The sequence below is a fragment of the Morone saxatilis genome, unplaced genomic scaffold (genome assembly GCF_004916995.1).
Source record: "Morone saxatilis isolate NCDOM2014 unplaced genomic scaffold, NCSU_SB_2.0 Contig8, whole genome shotgun sequence".
Lineage (NCBI taxonomy): Eukaryota > Metazoa > Chordata > Actinopteri > Moronidae > Morone > Morone saxatilis.
Window position 1 is genome coordinate 8,841,993 of NW_023340257.1, and position 10,400 is coordinate 8,852,392.

Genomic DNA, 10,400 nt, shown 5'->3' on the forward strand with positions numbered 1-10,400 from the left:
CCCACGTTTTGCAAAGTCAAGTCTTTGTGATGGCTTGTTTTGTGACCAACTTATTACTTAAAATGGGGGAAAAGGTTTTGTGGTCCGTTCGCTCGACAAAGTGAAGTCGTGTATATTTTGAAATGTATAAAATCAGCAGAGTGTCCTCATGTTAAAGATATAAATACAAAGAGATATATTTTCGTGTTTTTTCTCTGTCTATCTGAGCTGTATGAGCAAGCACATTTGTCTGCATATCATAACGTGTGTGTAGTGTGTGTGTGTGTGCGTGTATGTGTGTGTGTATGTACCCACCCACCCACATGAAAGAACATCCCCCTACCCTTCACACAGCCTTGAATTATTCATGTTCCGACTGGCTGCTTCCCTCTGTAAGTTTGCTTACGCAAGAGAGCCCAGTGACACATATGGAAACTGTACACAGATGCACTGCAGTGATGCACAGTGGCGGTCCGTGATGGCCACGTTAGTATTTTAGTAACTAGTGATGGAGAATCTACATCTGAGCTGTGCTCTGCTTTATCTGTTTTGACATTTTGTGTTTTTACTCATTTGGGTGTTTTTTATCCCTGTTAGCTGATACAGAGGTTGTTCTTGAACATACACCACAATAACAATGACAGTCTTTCTTATATCAGAGTGAAATATCCATCTTTGGAAATAAAGTCACTGCTCCCAGTACAAATGGTTAAAATTAAGTCAGTTGATAATATAATGCAACTTACACTAGCTGGATTCTTTTCTATTTTACATGTCCATAAGTAAAATATAACCCACCTACCCATAATTTAATACATTTCTGTACAAATTTCAGAGACTATCTCAAAAGGTGACTAACAATTATCTGAGTGCCAAACAGAATGAGAGCTGGCATGCAGCTGGAGAAACTAGCAGTGAAGAGTGCACAGCTGTGCTTCTGTCATTAGCATTTCTGCAAACCAGTAATTTGATTGCAAGGACTGTTTGAACTTTTCGCTTTGTTGTTGAAATCGCTGATTGTTGCCTCTTACCGTCTACTTAAAAATTACTTCTCAACAGGGCAATCAAATGTAGACACAAAAGAACAAGAAAACAGTCTGAGCGTGTTTATTTGTGTTTCAGAGTGCCCTCCAGAGTTCCCCATGGGGCCTGATGCAGGCGCTGGAACAGCAGGTGGGAGAGCTGAGGATCGACACTGACGATGACTGCTATGATGGAGCTCAAGGAGACACAGGCAACAGTCGGCCAAGTTCTGGTACGTCCATAGTAATAAACCTTTTCTTTGATCTCAGCTCTGACATGCATGCAGTTAAGAGGTTTCTAAATGTGCACATAGTAATTTACTTACTTTCTATAGAGCCAGTGAGCAGATAACAGATATTTGCTCTATACAGCGAAACTCATGTTTTTGACTTTGCTTTTTGACATATCCTTATAATGAGTTTGTAATTTATTTCTGCTCTTATTGTTCATTCATGCTCCAGTTGCTTGTAATTTTGTTTTGTGGCCTATTTGAGAAATACGGTGAGACACTGCCTGCATCCAGCAGCATATTATTAGAGAACTGGAATGATCACTGAGCTATGACAAATGAGATAGTCATCTCCTCTTCCTCTATAATCGTATTTCCTAGGTTTCTATGAGTTGAGTGAGGGTCACTCGCCAAAAGGAAGATCTTGTTCCACTGAGCCTGCAGAAACACTCTCTTCCTGGGCTTACACCAACGACAGGCCAAAGTCTGTGGGTAAGAAAAAGTAGAGGTACACGTCCATTTCTCATACATGCATCCTCAGAAACAGCAACATACACAAAAAACTTTATTGTTCTATGTGTAAGAGAAGAAAAACTAATTTAACATTTTAGCATTATAAGCTATCTGAATCAGAGCTTATATTCTTTTCCTTTTTCAAAAATTAAAATCAAAAGAGGACAGATAATAACTGATAATAACCATCTCTTTAACAAGTTTTCTTGTCCATTACTTTGCTATTTAAGGACACTACATCATGGATTATTACTTAGATTTAGGTTTTTTTTTGTTTGCAGTATTTTAATAATGCCTCTAACAGTACTGTTTGCTGTTACTAGGTGACCCCCTCATGCTGAATGGAGAACTGGATGTGCCAGGCCTACGCACCACCCTGCCTCGCTCTTTCTCTGCCCCTTACCCACCTCTGGAGGGCATTGCTGAAGAGGGTATAGCAGCGGACTCCTGGCAATGGGACCCCAACGGAGCCAACCAAGCCTGGCAGGAGCAGGCCGAGGATCTGATCACTGAGGAGGACTACCAGCAGGCCTTGAGGGTAGAGGGTTACATCCTAAGTCTCATCCAGCGCCACACCCTCCCACCCCGGCCGTGTCAGCCTCGCACAACACTGAGCCCCGACCCCCCGTACTGCAGTGCCTCTGGACACAGCTCCCTACACAGGAGAACTCATTCTCTGACCACAGAGCAGCGCCATCCTGACCCCCATCTTCAGCCCCACGTTGACCTTTCAGCAAACCCTAAGAGCCAGGGCTGGGGTTGTGACCTGCTGGAGGGGGAGGCCTGTGGAGGAGAGGCCCCATCTTTGGAAGAGGACTGTTATCTGGCTCTGCCCTACCCCCAACCCAGACCACACTCCCTGGCAGAGAGGTTACCATCACCTCTGCCCTCCCTGGACCCTAACTGTGGTGTTGGGGCTCTTGACCTTTGTTGCAAACCCCCATCCCCCCAGCATTACTTACATCCACAACCCCCTATTCATCACAAACACAATTTAGTAAGTGCTCAGTACATCCCTGGACAAGGCTGCCATGCCCCTGTGCGCTCCCCCAGACACTACAACCCGGAGCAGCCTAAGCCCAACCGAGCTATCTCTTCTCCTGACCACCCGAACTCCAAGCCCAGAACCTCTAAGAAGAGCCACAACGAGCGACAGAAAGCCAAGAAATCAAGCAGTAAAACCAGTCGGTCCCAGTCTGAAAACAGCCTCCTGGGCCAGCGAGTGCTGCCAGAGCGCAGGTACAGCACCACAGAGAGGCACCAAGGCAGAGGGGATCTTGCTCAGAACCAAGGCCAAGTCACTGGACCACAGGTGGGCAACAACAGCAACAACGGGAGCCGACGTTGGTGCTCCAACCTGGAGCTCAGCCAGGATGAAGGGGAACCCCTAACTGGGCAGGCGCAGAGACGACCCCCCCGAAAAAATCGTCACGGTCATTCTTGTCCCCATTCCCAACCCCAGAACTACCACCACCAACAGCACACCCAGCGCTGGCACCCAGACTTTCAGGAGAGAGCGCCTCTCTGTCAGGGAGAGGAGGGTTACGCTGGTGCCGCCCCCGCAGAGTCCGAGTCCAGCATGAGTGAGGTGTATTCCCCGGCCTCCAGCTCACTGTCCAGTGACTCAGATGAGAGTGGGGGGCTGGTGTGGCCACAGCAGCTGCCACCACGCCTTGCTTCTACCTCTTCCTCATCCTCACCTTCACCACAGGCCACTGCCAATGCTCCCTCTCAACCAAAAGCCTTTGTCAAGATCAAAGCCTCCCACGCTCTCAAAAAGAAGATCCTCAGATTCCGCTCAGGGTCCCTCAAAGTAATGACTACTGTATGAGGTCAAACCTGTAACCGGTATTACTGTGTTGTAAAGCCGTCGTCAGAGCAAGATTGTGGCTGCTACTTTTGGTCATCTTATGTTAACTAGCCAATCCAGTCTTTATACTCAACCTACCTCTAATTACAGTATGTTCTTAGTAAGAGGCAATTACATTAATGGACATGATTAAATATCTGCTGGATATCATCCGTCTGTAGTATCTGGTTTAAATTATCTTGTAGCTGACAACCATCAGACGCTAGACTAATGGGCATTATCCTCTTCTAATTGATGATAATTGATGTGATGCAAAGTTACACTGTTGACATGGACCACATTGAAGCTAAGTGACTGAATTTCCTGATAGTTTTTCTTGATGTGTGTTGGCCTTATAGTTAATTAATCACAGATGTATGGTTAATTAATTCCTACAGTGTCGAGTTGGCCAAATCTAATTCCACACAGCGAATGGGTACACTGTCAAAGGTAAAGTCTTGCCAAACACCAAAGCTCTACAAATGAGACTAAAGAGATTTATGGCACTGACATTTCTAAGAAATGTTGCTGTATTTGATGGGTCCAAATACAGTTTCCCAATAATTTCCCATGTTTCCAAGTTTCCTGGAAAGAACTATGTAATTTTCTACTAGTAATGGGGAAAACAGGAATTTCTTTGAAAGAACAGCTCCATTTAAACCCAACTATTATTGGAAACTTCATGCTCAAACTTTCACATTTTGCATGGTTAGCTAAAGCCTTGTTAGGTTATGCTACCAATTAATTGGAATGAACTGGAGTGTACCATTTGAACGCTGGCTCTATTTTCCTACAAATCAGTACCAAATTACATAGTTAATTCCAGGAAACTTCTTGGAAATGATTTAGAAATGCTTAGGACATTATCTGGAAATTACAGACCCATAAAATAAAGCATTTCTGAAATGTTAGTGTGTGGTAAGACCTGAAGCTTTTAAGGATGGATTTGCCCTGCACTTAGCCAGCATCCTATAGAAAACTCATTTGTGCAGGAGCGAACAAATGTCTAATGGTACAAATCTATGTTTAGATTTGTTTTTCCTACAGTCTCTACATTCATGGGCTGATTGTGAATCTCTAAGCAGGGAAAGTCCCTTTATCTTTGTCGTCCAATACACTCAGCTCTGCCTCTTTGTAAACTGTGGATTCACACTGAAGTGAACCGTCCATTACCTCTCTTCTTCTGCCAGCTGCTTTAGGGACCAATGAGCATAAACAGATGTCTGTGAGTCAGGAATTGGTTTAGTAGAGGCCATAGTAAGGGACCAGTGTACATGCATGCATGCACATATATAATGTGTAAGTGCACAGATTAATTGAAACACAGGGACAGAGACTCAGACAGTCTTGTAAATATGTATGCTTTTGTATATACCATCATGTGGCCTTGTTTGGAATGAATGTAGTCTGTAAATAAAGGCAATTTTGCTCTTAATTTTGGTACTTTAACACATTTTTATTGTTTTGTTTATTCTTAAATTTTGTGGCGGTATACAACAAGACAATCCGTCTAAAACACCATAAATTAACATACATTAGTCATGCATTAGGCAAGTGTTCGACAGTTATTATGAATTTACATTTCTTCTGTATTTGTCTGAATTGCATTTATTTGAGAAACCTCCAAACATAGCTAAAGCTTATGTTACCTGTCCAATCTCCTCTCTGATCTATTGTCTTCAGGGTGCCTAACATTAAACCAAAGGGTCTCTCACTAGGAGCTCACCATGTACATGCTCATGGGCCATCAGACATTAGAGTGTGGCTCCCTCATGTGGTCCATGCAGAGTACTATTACACAAGAGAATGTGTCTTTTTGTAACCACTATGGGAATGTTACTGGTACATGCGGTAATCAGATATAAGTTACAATAACTATAATATAAAATAATAGTAATTTCTTGAAATTCAAACTTGAGCTGCAGCACACACACAGGGTAATACAGAAATAAGTGTGTACATTTGCATTTGTAACAGAAACACGGTCTGAGATCATCCACGTACATGACCTCAAAAACAGAAGTGTTGATCATTTTGTTGTATGCAACACAGATGTTGAAAGGAAATACTGCAGATTGGCTAATAGTTCCTGGTTTGCAAACCTGAGTCAGTCTTGATAACACCACCCAACTGCCTCAGAATAAAGAAAAGGTCATAGTGTGTTCACACTTTCAAAATATAAAATGTGTTTTTCAGACTGACATTATTGGACCAACGTGTCAAACGATTGATTTTAAACATTGATTCCAGTTTATGGTTATAAAGTCCATGTTCAGAGCAGTAAGTAAGCTCACACCCTATATAAACTATCAATTAACGTGTGGGAAACCTCAGCCATAAGTGGCTTTTGGAAATGACAACACTTCTATAATAACTTCAAAGTGCACACACCCTCAGAGTTTAACAGTCTCGTTGCTGGTGCTCTTGGTGTCGTTATTAGTGATGGTCACTCTGGTCATGGGTTCCTCGCTGATGAAGTGGAGCACGTTGCGCAGGGAGCGGCTCATGCTGTCTTTGAATCCCCGACCCAGGCACACATAGAGCAGCGGGTTAAGGCAGCTGTTGAAGTATGCCAGGCAGAGCGCTAAAACGTGCGCCAGGTAGATACTGGGGCTGTGGTGCGACTTTCTAGGGGTTACCAAGGTGAGAAAGTCCACAATGTGAAGTGGGAGCCAGCACAGGAAGAAGCTCAGCACCACACCGATGATGACCCTCAGGGTGCGCTTGGAGCGGGGCCGACCGCGGGAGAGTCCGCTCTCTGCTCTCCGGTACACCACCAAGTGACAGACGACGATCACCAGGAACGGGAGGAAGAACCCCACCAGGAAGCGGTAGGAGGTGACGACCCAGGCGCTGCGCAGAGAGAACACTGTCACGCACTCTCGCTTGTGATCACCTGCTGTGATCTCCTTGGTGTAGACGAACTGAGGGATGCTGCCTATCAGGGCCAGGCACCAGATGGCAACGCACACAAAAGCAGCCCTCTTAGGTCGCCTGTTGTTCTGACACCAGACGGGTCTGCTGACCAGCATCCAGCGATCCACACTGATCAGAACCAGCTGCAGAATACTGCAGTACATCACCAGGTAAAACAGGCTTTTGACCAGGGTGCAAGCCAGCGACCCAAAGCGCCAGTGGTCGTCGTGCGCTAGGGGATCCATGAGCAGAGGGATGGAGAGGCAGCACAGAAGGTCTGCCAGGGCGAGGTTGAGGAACCAGAGGGAAGTGACAGAGCGGGGCATGCAGAACCCGGTCACCCACACCACCAGAGCGTTTCCAGGGACACCCAGCAGGACCACAAGGCCGTAGAAGACCAGAGCCACTATCTGGATCGGTTGAATCTCAGGGGGGGCCGTAACGTCAGGAAAAGTGAAATTATAGTCAGTAATGTTAAAGTCAGTGAAGACGTAATCGTCATAATCCATGGTTCCTTCCATTCCTGCTCGAAGCTGTAGATGGGAAACATTTATGGTTATACACTTTTATCATAGGAGACAATTTTATAATGTAAAACAAATATGAACTTTCACAATTGTTGTGTGTGATACAAAGACAAGTCCCTAAACCAGCCCAGCACAGTCCTAACATGATGAAATGGAAGCTGATTTAACTTCAAATATCTTACAAATACATAAAATCAAGTTACAAAACACATTTATATTTTGATTTAGCAGATATTCAGACTTACGTTTTCAGTGACCCACTCTGCTACTAGGAAGTCATGGAGCTGTTCTGCTTTTAAGTGTGCGTGTTTTATACCACCCCACCACCACCACCCACAGTTGCACAAGCCTATTTCCAAAAAAAAAAAAAAAAACCCAACATATGAATTAAGACTTCTAATATGCCTTGGAAAATGTTTTAATTCAAACAAGAAATGTAGCAGATTTATTCACTAGATGAAAACAATATTGCTGATACAGTATAATGCAATTTGCATGGTTGATTTTACAATTTAAACTGTATTTACCAGTACAAAGTGGTGTAACACACTATGCCTCAACCAGAGAGACATATGCATTTTTCATAAACACAGTATATGTAAAATAATGAGTATAAAAGACACGTATCAGGCAATAAACCTTCATAAAAATGTTGCTGTTGCTTATATGAAGTGTATTTTTATTTAATGTGATTTATTGACTAGGGACCCACCTGTAAGTCTGTATTATTCATTTCATTCATTCATTAATCAGTTTCTGCTTGTTTAATTTGAATTGAACTCCGGGTGATAACCTCTGTTTTATCCTCACTTAATAAAAAATGAAGAACTTGATACTAAACTTGGTAAATACCATTTGCTGTTGCCATTTTTGATGATACTTTTTTGATGGTCTTGTACACTGTGATACTCCACAACATTTTCTCTAAATTTACCATTATGCTTTTATTTTTGTCTTTTTATGCTTCATTTATATACTTTGGTATTATAGTTATATACGCATCTATTTTTGTACTTCTGCTGCTGGGATAAAGAATGCTGATCTCTTGAACATGATGTTGAAGAAGTTTTCACTTCCGCATAAAACATCAGCACAAACACTGGCCCCCTTTCAGGTCAATTTTAAGCCTCCTTGAGAGTTATCAATATAATTTACACATTTTGTATACGATTATTGATTGAAGAACAAGTATGGTATAAGAAGTAGATTTACATTTCATAAATGTAAAAAAAAAAAAATAAAGTAATATAAACCCACCCAAAATGATTTCCCATATTAGTGGGACAAAATACTTTATTGTCACATTCAGAATAATTTTTACAGTAACACCAAAACTTTTTCCATATATACAAGTTATTCAAAAATCAGTCTACACACTAATTATTATTATTATATGCTATTACAAAACTACAGTTCTCGGTGGCGTCTACAACGGAAAATTAGCTAGAGCTGCCCTCCTTTGTTTTGGTTCTACATGCATGACAGACACACTGAATGTCCAATCCTGTCCAACAAAAAAAAGAAAATTGCCTCTGATCAGTGGATTTTTTATAACCCTTTGGAAAACTGTGATGTAAAGACCACAACATTAGTCAGCATTAGTCACTTGCATACGGAGACATCTGATTTGTGACGTCTCATTGTGGTGACGTTTCCTAAATTTAGATTTAGATTTATATTGCATAATTGCTGGATGTGGGGATTGAAATTTAAAAAAAATCACATCTTACAGTGCTGTACAGATTCAGGACTCAGCAAAACAGAAAGTTGATGAAGAGAACAGCCAACACATTTTAAAGAGCTTTAATAAATACTGTTCATACTGAAGGTATAACCAGGTAAATGTCCCCAAATGGCTCCTGTGGGATCACAGTGATGATCTCTGAGAAAGATGTTTCTTAAGGTACAGGTTGTTATCTGTATCAGAGAGAGAGATGATGTGTAGAAAGTGAACAAACCACAAACAAAAGATAAGTGGCTGCCATGGCAGGATGTCGTCTTTCAGCCATGTGACATCACCAAACCCTTAATAATTAGGAAAGAAGGGAACTGAAACACAACGTCAGCAAAAGTTTCCCATGAAGTTAAAAAAATAGCAAAGACACAAAGTTGCTCAAATCTCTGTCACGAACGTCAGCGGGCTGAGTTTTATGTGTTTTCTGTGAATGTGCGTTTGAGTATTTGTACCCCTGTTTCTGGTTCCCATTGTGTACATGTGTATCTGTATGTGACTCATCTGGTACCCGTTGATATAAATGTGGACATAAATGTCACAGTTGGTGTGAAGCTGTTTATCAGTTCTCAACATCTAAAACACATTTTGATGCTTGTTTTCTGCTCTTCGTCAACTTCTTCTTACAGTTCGCACTTTGCCTCATCTGTAGTTGCCATAGTCGCCAAACTTAATGTCAGGATGTTTCCTCACAGGGTCATCTGAGTTCTCAGAGGTTAAGTCAGTTGAGGGCCGGAGCACTGCTCGGTGGAAGTGTGGGGGTGTCGTCTCTAAATGCATCCGACTGGAGGTCTGCAGAAAGAAAAGGACACTGTATTATGTTGTATTTTTCAAACATTTAACGTCAAACTTTGGGCTCTTAGTGTTTAGTGAAATTTAAATAATGTGAAAATAATGTGTTAAAACAGAACTTAACACATATAAGTGAATGAGTGAATTTGGACACATTTTAGACTAAGTGATAGGCTTAAGGTCGATGAAAACAGACATTCCCCCCCTGTGAATATTCCTCTAGAACTGCCCCTGATATAAGACAACATAGAAATGTTGTTACACTCTTAGAAAATAGTCGATTGAGAAATTGTGCAAGGTGTTCAGAATACAACACTATGTAATTCCCTATGCAACCTAAGAATGAAATACATCGAAACAGTGTTTTTTGCAACATTACTAGCATATTGCTAACTGGGCTGTTGTAGCTTGAGTATTATGTATGTCTACTTTTGTTGACAATTCTTAAGGGTGATTGTGATATTAAGGTGTTTTAGGTTGTTGTGTTAGGGTGTTGCTGTTTTCCTGTGGATATTTAGCCACTACAGCAATACAGTATAATTATAATGTATAAAATGATATAATTAGACACACGCTTTCCAACCCAAAACTTGAGAAACAAGGAACCATGGAACTGCTGACTCTGAGTATCAGTTATACTGTACAATTCATTTGGTTTGTGGTAGCGATGCAATGTGAGTTTCTTGGCTCATACGCACACACACATTTTCGCACCAAAAATTGGAGAAGCAATTTGAGATAGAAATGCTGACTCCGTGTGATAATCCAATGTAGCTGTTGTTGAGTTGTTTGTCCATTGATCAAGGTGGGTGGTCAAGGCAGATGACCACCCGCCTAGAG

At 41.9% G+C, this 10,400-nt stretch overlaps 3 protein-coding genes across 3 annotated transcripts in view; 1 reads left to right on the forward strand and 2 right to left on the reverse strand.

Moving 5' to 3' along the window:
* The window catches only part of LOC118341258 (dapper homolog 3-like), a 10,421-nt gene extending 5,393 nt beyond the window's left edge, over positions 1-5,028 (forward strand). Inside the window, exons 2-4 of the mRNA XM_035679471.1 lie at positions 1,102-1,234; positions 1,613-1,723; positions 2,068-5,028. Of these exons, the coding sequence (XP_035535364.1) occupies positions 1,102-1,234; positions 1,613-1,723; positions 2,068-3,575 (1,752 nt within the window). The 3' untranslated portion in view covers positions 3,576-5,028. The remainder of the gene's footprint in view (positions 1-1,101; positions 1,235-1,612; positions 1,724-2,067) is intronic.
* Positions 5,029-5,033: 5 nt separating this feature from the next.
* LOC118341259 (C5a anaphylatoxin chemotactic receptor 1) lies at positions 5,034-7,315 on the reverse strand. Its single transcript, XM_035679472.1, has 2 exons — positions 7,282-7,315; positions 5,034-7,042 (listed from the first exon to the last, which is right to left on the reverse strand). Exon 2 carries the CDS (start codon positions 7,028-7,030, stop codon positions 5,987-5,989), a length of 1,044 nt encoding a protein of 347 aa, XP_035535365.1. The 5' UTR covers positions 7,031-7,042; positions 7,282-7,315; the 3' UTR covers positions 5,034-5,986.
* A 2,174-nt stretch (positions 7,316-9,489) lies between these two features.
* Positions 9,490-10,400, reverse strand: part of lbhl (LBH regulator of WNT signaling pathway, like) — a 1,796-nt gene continuing 885 nt past the window's right edge. The window contains exon 3 of the mRNA XM_035680422.1: positions 9,490-9,560. Within this exon, the coding sequence (XP_035536315.1) occupies positions 9,490-9,560 (71 nt within the window). The remainder of the gene's footprint in view (positions 9,561-10,400) is intronic.